Raw genomic sequence first — 18031 nt, 5'->3', positions numbered from 1 at the left:
CCCTCAAAAAAAAAAGTATTATTTTCTTTTTTCTTTTTTTTGGGATAAAGTTATAAATGTGAGTTTTTATATTTCATTTCTACAGGTACCAATCACTAAGTCTGAATCATGTTCAGGAGCATAGTATGCCTATTTATGAATTTCGGTGATATGACGAAACTCTTTGTCAAGAGACGGCTAGTGCCGCCCTGGAGCTAACTGGAACATGACGCCACAACACCGATGGATAACCAGTTTTCCTCTCTGGGAGGAAGCTAACAAGTGGCCAGGTGCTCGTTTCCTGATTTGCAAATAGGAAAGCACGGATTGAAGAAGAGCTGGACAAAAGATCGATGAGGCACGAACAGTCCAGACTGAGCGGCTGACGAGAAAAAAAAAAAAAAGTCAATTTGTTTCTTGTTTGGCTTTTTTTACTATTGTTATTATTCTTTGCCATCAAGTGTTTTTTTTTTTTTTGTTTGTTTTTTTTTGCGCTCTGTGTTATTGAACATCACGATAGATCACAATAGATTCTTGATTATGGAGACACGTTGCACTTTTAGTGGAGGTTTGCAAAGGAAAAGGCTAATTTTGTTCAGCAATGAAAATCTTATATTTAACAGAAAATATGTTTAATTACCCATAGGGATTTATTTGGTGGTTATAACAGAGAGGGTTTATTTTATGCAAGATTTTGATAAGAGAATGTTTAGTTGAAGTGAAACAGCTGAACGGGTACCAGCTGGATCAGAACGGGTCGGCGATAATCGTGGTTTCTTCCCACGGTTTTCTATGCAAGCCAAAGAACTTGAGTGGAAAGGTTTTTCCCTTGCCTCTTAAATGTTTTAATTTAATATAATTCAGACTGCTGCTTTATTTTACACTACAAGGTGTTAATGATTTGTCAAGTAAATGAAATATTTCTGAAATCCCAGCGTTTTCTAGGTTTTGGAGGTAACGACAAGAAAACGTTTGGTGACTTCTGAGAGTTTTAGAGTTTATTTAAAAAAAACAACAACAAAAAAACCGGTGAAAGTAGTAAGGAAGTGACAAGTAGGAACAAAAACCTAATATCTTATTTTTTCAAAATTCTGTTGCCTTACACTTGTAAAGCTTTTCTCTTTAAAGATACAGTTTTCCTGGATAATTTAGTGCAAATGTTTGGAAAATATCTCTTCATCGTCTTGTTGGGATCCTGTAAGTTTTCCTGAACCGGGATGATGTAAAAGCCAAATTGCGTTTGGCCTTGGTAGCTTACAATTTTACAGCTGGGTTAAAGCAAGTTAAAATTTCTTTCAAAGCAGTGCAATGAAATGCATAAACGCAATCAGAAAATGTTACTTTTTTCTTATTAAATTAATTTTATTTATTATTAACCATGTAAAAAAAAACACACTTGTGCAATGAAATCAAGCAAAATGTTTAAGAGAGTATCTCAAAGAGAGTGTTTCTAATTTGACGAAAATGTTGAGCTTTGTGAACGTTGAAGTTGAATAAACTATTTTATACAGATGTTGGCCCTTCTGTTTCCTAAGATAAAAATAGACCCATTACTTCTTGTAGGGAGCCCCAGGTTATTATCTTCTGAATATTTTCTGGAATAAAGCCAATGGATGAATCCTAAAAAAATAATTGCAATATGTAAAGAGTAACAGCAATACTCCTTTTCACTGATGGCATCATCTAAATGGTTCTTATAATCATGCCATCCATGTTCTTCCATGCCATCTCCTTAAAATCCATGAACCTTTACATAAAACCTGCTTTTTATATAATGTAACCATTATATATTCTGGATGTTTTCATAAAATTCAGTTTTACTCTCAGGTGCTGAAATTCTGCCGCTAGATGGCAGCAGCCACAAAGTCAATCAAGAAACAACCAAAGTTTACGTTATTCACGAATCGGAAAGTGTTGGGTGTGAACTTGGCGCAAATAGTTTCGCGCTAGGAATACCTTCATAGTTGGTCTGAAGCTCCTGCTCTAGAACCAGAATGTTGTGGTATCATAATACTCTGAATTCGTTTGACGTATTCATTGGTTTGTAATATTCTAGCTATATGAAATATTTTATTCCTAAATTTTCAGGCTGAATTCCCAACATGAGGCAGCTCTACTTTTTTGGAGGACAGCAGAAGCAGGGACTTAATTTAATCAAATAATATGGAAAGTAATTTGTACATAATAAAACTTAGACTGGATGGCTATTTATCCTTAGTAAATTAAATAATTTGAAAAGTCTATTTTGTATTTACCAAATTATCCTTTGATATTAAAATGTGATGATCACATCACTGCATTCGATATGCTACTTTATTTTAGGATTTGTTTCGAGTGCCAATAAAAGTAAAATGAGATTTATTTTACTGCCTACATATACTGAGGAATATATTTTTATCCAGGCTTCATTTTCTCAGTGATTCATTCTAAAATGCATTTATTTAAAAGGACACAAGAGACATGTGGGACACAACTGGTTATTTTGCATAAGAACTGTGCACAACTATTTTGTGTAGTTTATGTAGCTGCCAAACAGGAAAATAAAACTCTTCATCATCCTAACTGGCATAAAGTAAAATCTATTTTTAGAGAGTTTATCTCATAGGAAATGATTTCAGCCATTCTCTTCCTGTAAGGGCACATGTGGGTGTGGAGAATAATTACTGTGGTTCTGTGTTTATTACTATTTCTATTGTTATATATGTTCTATATTGTTTATTTATTTATTTCTACTATTGGTTTCATCCAACTCAGTTCTAAGAGAAATAAACTGCGTTCTGAGCAAAACTGTAAACAAAAGCCAAATATTTTCTCATACAGTGATGCCTCCAAACCCACTAAGCCAACCTGACTTTTTCTTTACATTTCTCATTGTCAGCTATGCTGGCTTTGGAACACTGCAGGAATTCCCTTTATGCAGACGATCATTGATTGAGACTGCGTGAGCGGTCCAACCACGCCTGTGTGTGGCGGAGGAAATATAAATTCACCTGCACGTCGGCCTCCTGCACATTCCTGAATGAGACTGAGAGGCAGCTAGTGCACACGATCTCCTGTCCAGCCGTCCAGTTGTCATGGGGTCTGAGCGTTTTCCAGTCGGCATCCGTCTAACCGGAGTCCTTCACAAGGAGAAGAACAAAGTAAGGAGCGATGGTGTCTTTGTCTGTAGGAAATAAATGTTGAGGAATTTTCTGCTTTAAGAATATGGCGTATCTTCTTTCAGATGTACATAACATCTGTGCTTTGGTCGGATCAGAATGAAATTGTAGTTTACAGAAGCTTTGAAGATTTCAGAGAAATGCATGTAAGTATTAAAAACTGCACTATTTAGTCCCTGAGCTTGTGCTATACGACTTATTTCACTTCTCTCTCTCTCTCTTATAGAAACAGCTAAAGAAGAAGTTTTCCTCTGGAAGTAAAATGAAAAAATCTGACAGAATCCTCCCTAAATTTCAAAGTGGGTGAGATTAAACTATAAATAATAAATGTCTAGCTGGATACAGTTGGAATTAAATAAGTATATATTTTTGTTGTTCAGGCAACAAAGTGAAGCAGAAGAGCCAAGGCAAGGGGCCTAATAAATCACTGGTGCGCCTCAAGTATTTGCAGAAATACTGCAATGAACTCCTGAGCTGTGATCAACACGTCTCACAGTCTGCTGACCTGGCAAAGTTCTTGCAACCAAATGAGAACGAGCTAAAACCAGAGTTCACCAAAAACAGGTAGGAGTTTCTTCTGCTGCAGTTGGATGCATGCAATGAGACGAGAAGAATAGGAAAACCTTTTTAAAAAAATCAAGTAAAGGAAAATATTGCTACTTCTATTAATTCGTTATCAGGGCTTAATTACAACAGAAATGTGTCATTTTCACATGGTTTGTGCATCCTGTCTCAGTTCTTGCTATGAGACACCATGTCAATGTCCATAAATCCGTCTCATATTAAATCAAGTCATGTGAACTTTTCGCATTGTGAGGTCACTGTCACACATTTAAAGAAGAAACAAAAGCCTTTTTTGTTTGTTAAAATTGCAACTAAATTTTCATTGTTTTGAAGATTTTTGAACTTCCCCCAGTTATCAAAATGAGATCACTCCTACCAGAGATCTTTCATATTTACTCATAGGCATTTAGACAAAAAAGATCATTTTGGTGCCATCATAAAAACAATGTCATTTCAAAGGTTCAGGAAAAGCGCTTGTGGCTGGATCTGATAAGTACAGACGGGATATCTTGATTTGATTTGAAGGGAAGATAACACGGTCGAAAAATTTCACCTTCAGTGTTTTTGTGTGTACTACAGCACATGACAAGGAGAGTTACTGTAATTAGATCTGATTAGAGAAGTTCACAAGTACGCGTTGCGTAATTCCCATTTCCAGATGAAAAGGCAACTTAAAAGCTTTGCTTTCTGATTGCGCAACAAACTCGACGTCTGCAGAAGAAAAATACAAAAATAGCTTTGTGTATTCACCTTAGCATCATCATCATGCCCTCCGAGGACGAGATCCGGAGCTACGGGAGACAGGACAGCAGCGGCAATGTGACCCAGCCGTTCGTCACAGAGACCTACAGATGTATAGCCCCATACGAGACCAAAGACACCAAAAACAAACCTTTCAAAGTAGCTGTGAATGAGACGCTTGACGTTCTCATCAAAGACAAAGGAGGTGAGCAAAGCACAACTCGAGCAATGCTTAGAACATTCCCAATCCAATCGGGGGATCCCGTGAATGCGTGTGCAGGGTGGTGGCTCGTAGAGAACGAGGAGAAGAGGATGGCCTGGTTTCCTGCACCCTACCTGGAGAACTTAGACGACGAGGAGGACGAAGAGGAAGTGCACGGTACACCATCGAGAGGTACACGCACAGAAACCAACATCCTGACAACATTAGTTGATGAGTTGGAGGTGATTATTCCTAAAGCTCTTTATGCCTCCCACAGGGATGCTTTACACAGTTGTCAGGAGCTACAATTCCAAAATAGAGGATGAAGTAAGCGTGAACATCGGTGAAGTGGTGGAGGTCATGCAGAACCCGGATAATGGCTGGTGGCTCATAAGGTAACATTGAATCCTTCTACTGTTATATGGGATGTATAATGTTTGTGATTGCTCTATGGGAGCATTTGAAGTTTGTCAGAGTACATCAGTGTACATAAAGCATTGGGAAGATCAACAAACACACCTCACAGGTCAGGGATAAACTTGTATCAGGTTTAAAGAATGTTTAGGTTATGAAACAATATCCAAAGCTTCGGACATCTCAAACAGTTTTAGTTTTGGGCCTGTAAGCAAAACGCTGCGTATCACTTTAAAAAAAACCCCCCCGTTGTGCAACATGTTGGCGGCTGTCTCGTCGTGTGTGGACGCTTTGCATCAGAGAGGACAGGAAAATTGCTCAAGAGTTGATGAAAAGAAGGAATGAGATGAATTCATAGCAATCCAGGGATAAATCCTGTGCAACCTGGGCAACAGACAGCCTTAAAATGAAATGGTCAATGCATAATTGTGTGACAGTAAGGCCCAGTCAAAGTCCAGAGCTAAAAGATGTGCAGTTGTAATTGGCCGGAAAGGTGGTTCCACAAAATATTGACCTCTGAAGGCAATTTGGGTGCACTAGTTTTTATTCAGGGGCATCAGACAAATGGGGGTTTTATGTATATGCACGCTAGCTTTAAACGTTTTGTATAAACTTGCTTGTAGTATGTTTTGTTTTTCTGACTGGTGTTAGCTCAGTTCTGTTATAGTTACATCTGTATGTCCTCTTTTATCTTCTCTGACTTTTGACAGACACAAAGGAAAAGTGGGCTACGTCCCGTCTCTGAACCTGCAGCCCTACATATACCCTCGGGTTCAGATGTTGTCTCAGTATAATGTCCAAAACTCCTCTTCTCTCCAGCCCGCCTCCTCCATCTTACACCACTGGCATTCCTATGGCGACCTGCCCCAGCATCCTAACTCCAGGCCCATCATCCCAACAGAAAGCATCCACAGGTCTCAGTCTCTGAACCGGTTGTCCGAGGAGCCTTACGCTCAGCCTGCAGTGAGCCTCCCTGCTCCAGCAAACAGCCACCTCACCTCCCCAACATCTCCAGTGCAATCCCCTCTTCCGGTCATCCTGGTGGAGAGTGACGAAGAGCAGGAGGAGAGCGGACGGATCCTCAGAGCAGAGTCGGTGGACAGCTTTGAAAGCGACAGCTTCAGCGACGACGACACCCTCTCCATGTCCGCCGGCTCATCCCTCAACCTGAGCTACGGCGCCAACGACCAACAGCTGCGATTCTGCCGCACGCCACAGCCCACGGCGTCCAACTGCCTCAGCCCAACGAGCCACCCTGAGGGAACTCTGCTGCCCAGCGTCTCCGACCCCAACCTCTACAAGGGGCCCCAGCCCCCCAAGGTTCCCCCGAGACCTCGGGCCCAGGAGATTCTCACCCGCTGTTCCTCAGTCACCCGTAAGAACGCGACTAAAAGCAACCTGTCACCGACTTCGACTGAGGTGACGGGTCGATGAAAGTTAAAGCTCTTCTGCATTAACGGTGCACACTGGTTTCTTGACGGCCTTGGAACATAAAACAAAAAAACCAAACAGATATATCCTTCCACTTATGTATCAATCAATACTTTGATTAATATATATAAAATAAACAAGTAACCAACAACTGGATGTATTTCGTCTGAATGACTAGGTGCTTTAAGTTTTGTATCAACTCTCATACCGGATAATCCCCCCCCTATCTGATATCTGTACGCATTGCATTCAGTTAACTGTAGAGATGAAAATGAATAAAATGATCTTGTGGGTTTAATACTGAATGCTTTTGTGTCATACCTGAAAGAAAATGTACAAAACATGGAGTCTTCACATGTGAAAACATCACAGTGAGAAGAGTCTCCTTTTTATACTTTATTTCTCTACCAGATTTGAACATGCAGACTCATTTTTGTCCATTGTTCTTTGTGAAGTAGGCTGGATTAACTTAAAGAGGTTCTGTAAACATCAGTTTTCAATCTCTTTTAATTAAGGTCTGGACTTTGACTGGACCATATTAACCCTTCGACTGTATGTTTTTAGTTGTGTTCTGGATATAAGGTGAACCTCCGCCTCAGTTGCCAAGGACAGTAATCCCAGAACCCGATGCCGCTCTGAAATACGCAACACTAATGTTACAAAATGTGACAAACGTTAGAGGGGTATGAAAACTTATGCAAAGTACTTTGGTTGCACAGATAGAGCTTGAGGAGTCTGGACTTTGTTTCCCAGAGATGAATTTAGACTTAAATAGGAATTTCTGCTTCTTCCCCAAAGCTTCCTTCAGACATTTCTGACGGGTAAAACTGACATCCTTTGAAATGCTGGAGGCTTCAAAAAACGAACAGCAACAACATCCTGTTAGACAACAACTCTTTAGTTTTTATCTAGCTAAAAAAAACAGTTGGTTGTCTGCAGGATTTGTTTTTGTGGTTTCTTCATTGGTTGATCACAATTTATTCTCTAAATTCTCATAATTTTACTTCAAGGCAGAAAACTGCTTTTTGGTTGTTTTTTTTAATTGAAGCCTGACTAATGTTAGATTTTGCAAAAAAACAACAACAAAAAAAAAAACAAGTCTCCTGCTTAACAATCAGACAAATAATGGGTAAAAAAAAAAGTCAATTATCAGTTCAAAACCTTTACAAAATAGGCACATAAAAGAGATTTATTTATAAACATATGAGCCACTACATTAGAAATATGTTTGACTGTTCCTTTGACTGTTACATAAGGAAACTGCATGTTTACAATCCTGTAAACAGGCGCTATGCACTGTTGCATACCTTCTAATTACAATAGGCTTTAAAAAAATCACCCTGGCACACGGCCTAGACGCTTATGCAACCAGTTCTTCCTCTCCAAGGCCTCCTTGATGTTACATGAAATGAAATCAGGATGATTTGGTCGTTTTGTTTCCCGTCTAAAACCTGCATAGAGGAACTGATTAGGAGCTTAGGCAGCACAGAAATAGTTGCAGTGAAACCTGTTATCTGCTTCGCATCAATTCCCCCTTTGTTTCCCTGACAGCCGCAGTCAGTCAGTCAGTTAATGATCTGCAGAGTTAAACCTCGGGAGGTTTCCTTCTAGAGGCGAACTCATTGATCCTGTTAACTTAAAGCTTGGAGTCGGGGAGCGGATGAAATCGGGAGATTTCGCATCACTTGCACTACATGATCGTCCTCCTCTTCCTCCTCTGAGCTCTCCTCGCTCTCTGACTGGCGGCGCCCGTTGGTTTCCCCCTTTTTCTCCCGTGCGTCGTTAGCGGAGGCTTTCTTCGAGGCGCTGATTTCTTCGGCCTCCTCTTCATCTTTCACCTCAGAACCGGACTCTTCTTCTTGCTCTCTATCCCCGTCGTCGCCTCGGTCTTCCCTCTCATCGGTGCCGCCTCTTGCGTTTTCTTTATCGAGGAAAAACGAGGGCTGCGTCTGCGCGAGAGGAGTGGTGTCCATGTCTTCGTCCTGCTCCATACTAGACGAGATGGAATAAAATTGATTAAAGATCTAGTTTGCAGAATCACTTGCAGTATTTCCTGCCAGCAAGTTCAGACTGGGAAACCTTCGGCTAGGTATTTATGGCTTTGCAAAAATGCAGCTCAGCTAGGAATCCTTGGTCCCCGTGAAGAGGAAACACTGGCACAGAGTCTGTGTCGTAATTCATGTAGGAGGCAAGCTGCACGTACGCATCAGTAAGTAAAGTTTTGCAAAGCTCTACATAAGCCAGCAGTCAGTACAGAAGGATTTCAAACAGAGGAGTGAAACAGCTCACCCAGATGAGGCTCCAGCTACTCGCATTTTCTGCCACATGTAGTTGAGAAACATGGACGCCTGCTGCAGACGGCCGATCCTCTCCATGTGTCTCTCTGTGGGAAGAAGAAGATGAATAAACAACCTGTTTAGTAGATATAATACACATAAGGACCAAATTAAGGTGTCAATATGCCTAGTACCTGATTAAAATACAACAAAATACTTTCAACTACGCTAAAGGCTGTTTTATTATTATGATTTCAACAGGAAGGAGAATGAATAACTAGGGTCAAGCTTTCCACTAATAAAGTTCATGCTGCCCTTTGTCTGGTTTTCTACCTGCACACCTGCCATTAAATTTAAATTTCCAGATCTTTCCTTGATTGTCTCTGTTGGGCTATTGGGAGCTAAAATGCTGCATACCTAAACTTTATGTTTTTATGTTCATTAAACAGATCAAAATTAAGAACTCAGACAATTTTCACCTCTAAGAAAAACCCAATCTGTGCATTTTTAACTGCTTTCTGTTCCTACATATTTAAACACACTAAATACCAGGCTGCTTGCAGTGCCAGTGTTTCACTCTAGATGTAACACTTTGTATCCATTTTGCCGCCTGCTGACCTGTGTACGGGATGAGGCCCTCCAGGTGCGTCCGGGCCCCCTGGAACTGCAGCAGCTCCTCGGGCGGCAGGTGGGTCAGCAGCACCTGGAGGACCGCCTGGGCGTCCAGGCAGTTCCTGGCGTTGGTGTTCCACACGACACAGTAGCGCAGGAGCGACTCTGAGTGGGGCAGCAACCAGAAACATTAGATGGTGGGAAAAAAAAAAAACGTTTTAGGTGTCTGTTTATTATTAGAAAATGAGCATATTTAAGACATTAATTGATTCCAAATAAATCAAGCTGCACTTATGGTCTTGTTTCCGAACCTTCCAACAATCCAACACAGATTTGTTTGTTTGTTCGTTACCTTTTTGATCTGCTCGCAGCCGCAGCAGCGTCGACTCCAACAGATCGCTGCCGTCCTCCGCCTGACGAATAGCTAAAAGCAACACAGCAAGACTTCAATTAGCAGCCGGGTTTAAAACAAACTGAATATTTTGCACACAGAAAACGCACTGGCTTCTTATTTTATCAGATGAATATACACATGATTTTTTTTTTTTTTAAAGCCGTTCATAGAAGGATAGTCTGTGGAGATTTCTGCAGCAGGTTTGCCTCCTGTCAACATTCAGAAAACTGAACAATAAGTCATAAACACGTTTCTTCACTTCCTGTTCAAATTCTCGGGTACTTTTGCAAAATAACAGCCATTGTTAGGAAAGAGTTTATCCCCTTTATGCTTCAATGAACGAGTGAGTCAGCGGGAAGCCATTCATGACAGACGGAAAATAAACGCAGCGCAGTGCAAATACAACAAAGCCTGTTTATGTGTTTACTTAGCGTAGGAGGAAAACAGAATGAAGGTTGAAAAGACAAGTTAAGGTCAACCTGATTACCTTTGATGACAGTGAGCACCGTGTGAGGCTGGTCCAGCGAGATGGCGAGACCCAGGGCCTTCAGGTATTTCTTCTCGTGCAACAGGTTGGACAACTCCTGCTGCCTTTAAACACAATGGGGCGAATAAAAGCCTGAATTTTGGGTTTTGTAAACTTTAACTTAAGCCATAATTATCAACGTGAGCAGAAATAAATAGTTGAAATCAATCAATGTGCCAGATTTTCCCTTTTGAACTGAGTTTCTGAAATAAATCGGTCCTTTGATGATATTTTAATTTAGATTCACGTTGTAAAATATACCATACCACAATCTCCATCACAATATTAATATGTGTATTAGAGTAAAGGCAAAGGACGATTTGGACGCGATATTTTATAAGATTATTTACAAATGTCATTCGTTCAAATTCTGTTTTTCAATAACATTTTTTTGATAGATTTAGGAAACTTTGGGTTAATCATAATTTAAACTATTACAGTATACGACAATAGTATCACAAATAAAGCTTTCCTGCTATCGTGCAGTCCTTCACATCGATGGAAATGTGAATGTCTGCAGTTTTGGTTAAAGTAAGAAGAGGCGGACGAAAACCAAATTAAAGCAGCTTGATCTGTGACACAAAATAAAAACAAGTTGTTGTCCAAGTCTTACTTCAGTATCTGCTCCTCTTGTTTGGCTTGTTCCTCTGCCAGCTCCACTTTAGTCACATCCTAATGATGCAAATAATGACACCAGCATGAAAATCAGTAGTTTTATAGAGAGTAAGAACTATATGGTATATTAGTGAACCTAATCCACTCTGACCTGCTTTTTTGACCATCAGTGACCTCTGAACTCACCAGCCACACTGTGATGTTTGAGTCTGCTGAGCCGGTGACCATCTTGTCGTCCTTACGGCTGCCGTGGAGACCCCACACTTTGTCCTGGTGGGCGTCCAATGTCTTCACGCACTCATTGGTCTTTATGGTCCACAGCTTCACTAAACCGTCTGAGCCGCTGAGGGGAGAAAAATTCAATCAAGAAAGGTTTTTATGCAGCTGTGTGTGTTGAAGACAAGATAAAAAAGTATCTTTAAAAAAAGCTTTAGCGAAAATCTCACTGCTTAGTATGCATACTTAAATATCAATTCTGCTTTTTGTCATGTTATTGGGGCTGAATACAAATGCAAGCCACACTTTTCAGATGTTTAAAAACCAGATTTCTTCCGTTAGATATTATACACTACATTTTGTTCTGATCCGTCACATAAAATCCCAATAAAGTTGGAGAGAAATGTGAAAAAGTTCAAGAAGTATTAAATATTTCTGCAAAATTCTGTGTTGCTGGCCTTTATTTATTTATTTTTTTACACAATCATTCTTTACGGATACCACAATGCAGTCAGACGCCGATCTCGTAAAAGGACTCAATAATAATTGTGAACAGAGGGAAGTCGATACCTGGTCAGCAGCTGGGTGCCACGGCTCACAAAGATCACTTTCAGGACCGACGCGTCATGGCCCTCAAATGTCTTAACAGGAAGTAATTTGAAGAGCAGTTCTCAGTTATCGTGCTTTAAAACGAAACATGCTTCATGACAGACATGTGAGATGCCCTGACGTTGTCCCACCTTGAGGCAGCTGAAGTCCTGCAGGCCCCACAGCTTGGTGGTGCCGTCTGCAGAGGAAGAAGCCAGGATCTGGTCCACGGGAGAGAAACACACACTCCAAATGCCCCGCCGGTGGCCCCGAAACACACCCAGGAGTCCCAGGTTTCCATCCCCCGACAGAGACCAGAGTTTGGCTGTGCGGTCCTGCGAGCCGGAGGCCAGCAGTTTGTCGTTGGGAGACACTGAAACACTGTTTACGTCCTGCAGAAACAATGAAGAAGAAAACAACAGGAATCAGCTGGAACGGAATCAAAAAAAAAAAAAAAAAGTTCAGCGCCCCGAAGATTAAAATGTGAAAAAAATGGGGATGTGCTTCAAAGTTTCTCCTCCTGACTGAAATAGATTCTTATCATTTGTGCAAACAAGAGTCGCTTCCAAGGTAATAGGGCTTGACATTTTCACAATGTGCTAAAAGGAATGCAACTCAGCAAAAGGAGAGTTAGGTAACCTGGCACAGATAATACTCTGATTGTTCTTTTGTTCGTCTCATGCCAGAAAGTGTGTGTGTGTGTGTGTGTGTGTGTGTGTGTGTGTGTGTGTGTAGCGGGAAAAACCGTGAGATGTGGAATTTTTTCTTTACGGTATCAGACTGATGGGAGACAAACCCAGGAGTGAGCAAAACTCCAAAAATGATCCTTCTGAGCATGAACCAGTTTCCATGACGACAGACATCTGGACTTGGGATTGTAGCCTGCTTTGGGTACAGAGCGAGATCTGGTTCTACAAATAAAATCTGTATCCACCTTCTGATATTAATAATAATAATAAAAAAACACATATCAAACATTTAATTGTTTGTGGATCTAGAGAAGGTGCTGCTCAGCTTCTTCTTCCTTAACCTCAATATTTAACATGTAATTAAGGTCAAATGTTGGATGGAATATGCATTAAATCAATGACACAAGACTCTCTATGTCCCGTATAAACATAGATACAAAGACGCAGACAAAGACGTTATTTTTTAAAGATGAGAATAAAAGGGCCAAAGAATTAATGAATATATAAAACTTTCTGATATGGTGAAACATTAACAATCACTCTTAAAAAAAAACAAACAAACACAAAAACTGCACTATTATTATAATATTGGCACCCTCGGTAAAGATGTGCAAAAAAAAAAAAAGATGGAGTATCAGAATCTCACATTTTGGATTCCGACAAATTTCCATTTCAAGATTTTCTAATTTTCCAGACTGGTTTCTGGATTTTCAGATTTCACGAGATTTACTGAGTTTTACTTTTATTTACTTTTTTATCAATCATAAGGTAAAGTAGTATTTCTCTGTTTTCTTTCTGCATCTGGATAAATTCAGACAAGACATAAAATATATCCAAAAATATACAACACCATACAATAAACAGACCATAAAAATACCATGATTTAATTTTTTTTTTTTTGTTTTTTTTTGTCTTGTACCTTGTCGTGTGCCTTCTCTGTGCTGCGGGGGCTCAGCTGATGGATTTCTTCTCCGGAAAACTCGGCTGGCAGATCCCACACCTTCACGGTGCAGTCCTGGCTGCCGGTCACAACGAAGGACGATTTCAACCTGGACACCAACAAAAATGGAAATTCACTCAAACAGCTGGATTAATCAGCAGCTGTCACAATGTGTGTGTGTGTGTGTGTGTGTGTAAAGGGAGACGAGAAACCTCAGCAGAGAGCAGCTTTACCTGGAGCAGCCGATGGAGCCGACAGCATTAGTGTGGCTGGATCCCTGAGCTACACATCGGACCTGACCGCTGTCACTGTCCAGCTGCCAGACACGCACTGACCGGTCCTACGCACACACGCACACGCACACACACAAAACAGCATGCAAATGTATATGGCTTCCCAAAAATCTGTAGGCGCATGGGCTACATGACTAACCAAAGTCAGGGTTTGTGTTTACCTTTGCGCAGCTTGCAAACAGAGAGCCTTTTTTGAACACATCCAGAGTGAGGACAGTATCTGAGGAAGACAAGCAAATAAAACCGAGCAGTGAGTGATAAACATCTTCATCTAACCTGCTCAGCAAGTCATAAGCCTGACTATTACAGACCTGATTTGTTTAGATTCTGGCGCTACACACACACAGATTTTATTGCTTTTCTTTTGTGCAGAAAGAGTAAATTATTTAAAATTCTGACAAATGTTTGGCGTTTTTTTTTATTTGTTAGCTGCATGCTCGTAAAAATAAGAAAAGTTGACTCCAAACAAACTTACAAATAATCTCATTAGGGAAGTTAGAAAACCCTGTTAATGCTCATATGAACACTTCTGCACTTACTGGCTTGTTTTTGGAGGTAAACAGCCAGAAAGCAAAAGATCGTGACAGAACTCAGTGAATCAGGTGGATGTGATTCTCATCCAGCTAAAGGACAGATGCTGCCCTCTGCTGGTCGCTCACCTGTGTGTCCGTAGAGAATCTGGCAGCTGTTGGTGAGCAGCTGGAAGACCTTCAGCTGACTGCTGTTAGTGGCCACCACGATGTGAGTGTCGTCTTTACCCAGGAACTTCACGTCCAGCACCTCGTCGTTGTAACCCACAAACTACGAGAAAGGGACACGTTTCCATGAACTCCAACATAGCCAATGTCTGCAACATCTAGCAGCTATTAGCTTCTTTATACAGCAAAAATCATAAAATAATCCGACATACAACTTCGATAAATTTTATAAACCAGAATCTGGTGCACAAGTTTGAATTAACACAAGTATGTACAAGGAAATTCATATATACACCCACTTCAATATTTGGGTTAATTTTCCAGATGGTTGCAAATAAACTTTATGCTTCTTTTAATCATCAACCAGCATCTGGACTAAAGATTTGAGCCATCTTCTGCAGAGAAACGGTGGAACAGATTTAAAGTGAATGTTTTCACTTTTAAGAACGTTATGTAAATATTTCTAAGGTTTATCATCCGCCTGCGTTGCCGATTCCAAAATGGTGTCACTTTTCTGCTGCAATACCCATCTGTGTCCAAGTTTCAACCAAACAGATGTTGTTCAAGGTATAAAGTCAAAGGTTACTAGAACTGTAGCATAACCACAGCAATGAACAACTCTAATAAAATTCTTAATTAAATGTGTGCCAGTATTGTGTTTTAAACAAGCTAGATTATTTCTGTTATAAATAACCTTCCTTTTATTATTGTATTGTTTTGTTTTTTTTAGCAATAGTAGAATAATAGATCAGGCTTCCTAAACAAGACAGCACATGCAACATGAGTCATGCATGTAATCAGTCAATGATAAGTAAGTCCCAGTACTGACTTGCTGCTGTGTGGTGAGACTGGGCAGCTGGTAGAAGAGTATGTTGTGCTCTGCAGTGACCGTGGCCAGTCTGGAGGAGGCAGGCAGGTGGAAAAGATACGTCAGACTGCGAGGGTTGTCGTCCTCTTTGTCTTCCTCAGAGGACGGCGTGAGGGTCGAGGGAAGGCTCTGGGTATAAACACAGCGAGCAGTGCTTGCCTCCCACACTCTCAGCACACCTGCAGGGAAAGTTGAGAGTAAAGGTGAGGCATAGAGATATAAAAAATTTATTTAAAGACAGCTGTGGATCAAACCTTTGCTTCCAGCAGTGACGAAATGCAAGCTTTTGCTTTTGACTCCAATCTGAGATAAGTCCGTCTTCTCAGGCAGCAGCACGACTCCCTCAACAGCCTGGAGGGAAAAACAAACACTAAGTTTATTTTTACTGAAACAGAAAAAAAAAATGGGAATGCCTTCTCACATCTTACCTCGTAAACAGGAACGGTTCTTTTAGCCTGGCGAGATTTGAGGTCCCAGACAGTGCAGATTTTGTCCCTCCCAGAACTACAAGGAAAACATCAAGACGAATCAGAGCTGCATCCGAAAAGCAGTCGGGTAATTAAAAACAAACTGCGTAGGCGCTGGCCGATTCCTCCCTACCTGACCATGGTGTGACCGTCTCTGCTGAAGCTCAGAGAGGTGACGGCGCTGTAGTGGCTCTCCAGGACGCACACACACTGGCTGGAGCGCAGGTCCCACAGCCGAACGCCGCAGTCCACAGACGAGGAGAACAGCTGCAGTCGGCTGATGTCGGGGTGGAACTGGACCAAGCTGCACAAACACACAGACGAAAGCGCAACGTTTTGTTTTTCTAATTAAAGTCATGATTCTGTGTGACTGGATGATGTTTAAGCTTCACAGGGTGTTGCAAAACTATTCATACCCCTCAGATTTTTTTTTCATATTTTGTCATATTACAATCACATAATACCCAAGACATGCAGATCCACCTAAACTAACAGAACGAGCAAGAAAATTATTAAGCAGAGATGAACTGCAGGATGACTACCTCAGATATCCAACAAGAGGTGCAAAGGTTTAGTTACAAATATGTGTTAGAATGGCCAAAACCTAAATCCCAGTTGAAAATCTCCAGCAAGACTTGAAGATGTATGTTCACAGAGGCACTCCATCCGATCTGAGCTGCTTTATAAAGAGGAATGGGTCAACTTTCAGTCTCTAAATGAGTCAAGCCAGTAGAAAGACTTTAAAGGACTTGCCGCTTTATTAGAAAATGATGATGATTTTTTTTTTTAACGTTTCACAATTTTGCACCATTTTGTGTTCATCTTACCGTATAAAGTCTTAATGAACTGACGTTCGGGGCTGTTTTGTGACAAAAAGATCAAGGCAATAGCAACACTTTTGCAGAAGTGATGTAAGGGTATGATGACACATGAAATTGTCTGTTTTATCCTCATTCTTGGACCTCGTTCGTAGTAACAGACACTTACTGTACTACACCAGATGATCCTTTGAGATTGTGAGTGCAGTACTGCTTAACCACATCCCAAACTTTTATGGTAGCATCACAACCACCTGCAGGACAAACACAAATGTTTTTTTTTTTTTTTTATTTTATTTTGATGATGATGATGTAGCAGAGATCAGGTGATTTGTGTTCAAATCATGGCATTGCTGACCTGTGGCAAGTAGGGTGGAGCTGGGGTCAAAGGTCATGCTGGCCACAGGGATGGTATGAATAGCCTTCCAGGAGCGAGTGCAGGTACCCTGCCTCCAGTCCCACTGCTTCAGCAGCATAGCTCTGCTGGCTGTCACCAGTAGCTGGACACAAAAGAAACGTGTTTTTGTTTTAAAACCTGATCTGTTGATACGCCATGATGCTTAGGGGAAGTATTCCCTACCGACCTCATCATCACAGCTCACTGCAAATGATGTGATATCCTCTTGATCATCCTGCGGGGCATATTTGGACAAAGTTAGGAAAGAAGAAAAAAAAAAAAAACACAAAATGATTTTTATCACTGCGTGCATCTACACCTAGTTTATTTACATGAACAAAAAGCAGACGATTACATACAAGACTTTGTGTTTGTGACAAAGAAGCACAAGGGAAAATGTCTGGGAAAAATTAAGTTGCCAAAAATAGTTCATAACAGATTCAATATTTAGCAGAAGTGACTGATAAAAAAAATTTCAGCTGAGATTTTTTTATTTCAATTTGAGCTTGAATGTGACCAAGTCAAACTACTTTATTGTTATATTTATGCTTCATAGTCGATATGAACTCACATGTTCCACACAGTGGACGATCTTGCCAGTGCTGATCTCCAAAACATTGACACGGGATCCACATGTGCAGAAAATGTACTTCTCATCTTTGCTGATCTGGGAAAAAATACACATAGACAATTTCACATTTAGAGCACAACTCACCCTCCAACCACACACAGCTCAGCTTAGACAAACTTCTCAGAGCTCACCTGTACTTTCCCTCCTTTGTAAAACGGCTCAATTTTGCTGGAAACAGCGTAACTGAAATGACATTAAGACGGAAATCCATCAATGAAAGGTTACAGCTTTCTATCATACACTTTCGGTCGGGCTAGCTGTCTTCAGGTAAGAGCGACACAAGATGAACTTACTTCGTTTTGAACTGCAGGTTTGTGTTCGCCATAATGATAACCGGAACCTCCAAAAGCAGAATATTTTTAATAAACAAACACGATATAAATCACCGGTTTCTCATTTCACACGTTGACTACAGCCACCACAATCCGTCCCGCATGTTGTTGCCCGTGTCGCACGCGTTGTACGCCATCTGAGTGAGCGGAGCTGTGATTGGTCAAAAGTTCAGCACGTAAAA

The 18031-nt window shown here is 40.8% G+C and overlaps 4 protein-coding genes across 7 annotated transcripts in view; 3 read left to right on the top strand and 1 right to left on the bottom strand.

The window, feature by feature from the left end:
* The window catches only part of gid4 (GID complex subunit 4 homolog), a 3777-nt gene extending 2744 nt beyond the window's left edge, over positions 1 to 1033 (top strand). For all 3 annotated transcript variants that reach the window (XM_015033653.1, XM_015033654.1, XM_015033652.1), the window contains one exon: positions 86 to 1033. In XM_015033653.1, coding sequence (XP_014889139.1) covers positions 86 to 149 — 64 coding nt within the window. In that variant the 3' untranslated portion in view covers positions 150 to 1033. The remainder of the gene's footprint in view (positions 1 to 85) is intronic.
* The window catches only part of drc3 (dynein regulatory complex subunit 3), a 20314-nt gene extending 7584 nt beyond the window's left edge, over positions 1 to 12730 (top strand). Inside the window, exon 13 of the transcript XR_001425121.1 lies at positions 12720 to 12730. The gene's annotated coding sequence lies outside the window, so the exon portion shown is untranslated. The remainder of the gene's footprint in view (positions 1 to 12719) is intronic.
* Positions 1577 to 7819, top strand: noxo1a (NADPH oxidase organizer 1a). 2 transcript variants are annotated; one of them, XM_015033643.1, is made up of 8 exons: positions 2678 to 3119; positions 3203 to 3283; positions 3364 to 3436; positions 3518 to 3701; positions 4457 to 4647; positions 4723 to 4836; positions 4922 to 5039; positions 5769 to 7819. In XM_015033643.1, the coding sequence occupies exons 1-8, from the start codon at positions 3054 to 3056 to the stop codon at positions 6490 to 6492; spliced, it is 1551 nt and encodes a 516-aa protein (XP_014889129.1). In that variant the 5' UTR covers positions 2678 to 3053; the 3' UTR covers positions 6493 to 7819. The 2 variants fall into 2 exon arrangements, with proteins under 2 accessions (XP_014889128.1, XP_014889129.1); XM_015033642.1 differs by having other exon boundaries at positions 1577 to 3119; positions 4457 to 4836.
* Positions 7656 to 18031, bottom strand: tbl3 (transducin beta like 3). Its single transcript, XM_015033641.1, has 23 exons — positions 17811 to 18031; positions 17649 to 17700; positions 17458 to 17553; positions 17074 to 17121; positions 16848 to 16989; positions 16659 to 16743; positions 15805 to 15975; positions 15633 to 15708; positions 15459 to 15555; positions 15166 to 15383; positions 14298 to 14439; positions 13800 to 13858; positions 13579 to 13685; positions 13325 to 13454; positions 11869 to 12108; positions 11699 to 11769; positions 11099 to 11255; positions 10911 to 10969; positions 10259 to 10362; positions 9730 to 9801; positions 9384 to 9542; positions 8779 to 8872; positions 7656 to 8481 (listed from the first exon to the last, which is right to left on the bottom strand). Exons 1-23 carry the CDS (start codon positions 17840 to 17842, stop codon positions 8121 to 8123), a joined length of 2772 nt encoding a protein of 923 aa, XP_014889127.1. The 5' UTR covers positions 17843 to 18031; the 3' UTR covers positions 7656 to 8120.

The sequence above is a fragment of the Poecilia latipinna genome, unplaced genomic scaffold (assembly GCF_001443285.1).
Source record: "Poecilia latipinna isolate Pla-1442-1.1 unplaced genomic scaffold, P_latipinna-1.0 Scaffold275, whole genome shotgun sequence".
Classification (NCBI taxonomy): domain Eukaryota; kingdom Metazoa; phylum Chordata; class Actinopteri; order Cyprinodontiformes; family Poeciliidae; genus Poecilia; species Poecilia latipinna.
The sequence above is the reverse complement of the archived record's forward strand: the minus strand, read 5'-3'. Positions and strand labels throughout refer to the sequence as shown.

Coding starts and splice junctions, on each gene's coding strand:
- tbl3 (XM_015033641.1), bottom strand. CDS start 17,842: ATGGCGAACACAAACCTGCAGTTCAAAACGAA. Junction 17,701..17,810: donor AACCTGCAGTTCAAAACGAA/GTAAGTTCATCT, acceptor ATGTCATTTCAG/TTACGCTGTTTCCAGCAAAA. Junction 8,873..9,383: donor GGGCCTCATCCCGTACACAG/GTCAGCAGGCGG, acceptor TTCTTCCCACAG/AGAGACACATGGAGAGGATC.
- noxo1a (XM_015033642.1), top strand. CDS start 3,054: ATGGGGTCTGAGCGTTTTCCAGTCGGCATCCGTCTAACCGGAGTCCTT. Junction 3,437..3,517: donor AATCCTCCCTAAATTTCAAA/GTGGGTGAGATT, acceptor TTTGTTGTTCAG/GCAACAAAGTGAAGCAGAAG. Junction 5,040..5,768: donor AATGGCTGGTGGCTCATAAG/GTAACATTGAAT, acceptor GACTTTTGACAG/ACACAAAGGAAAAGTGGGCT.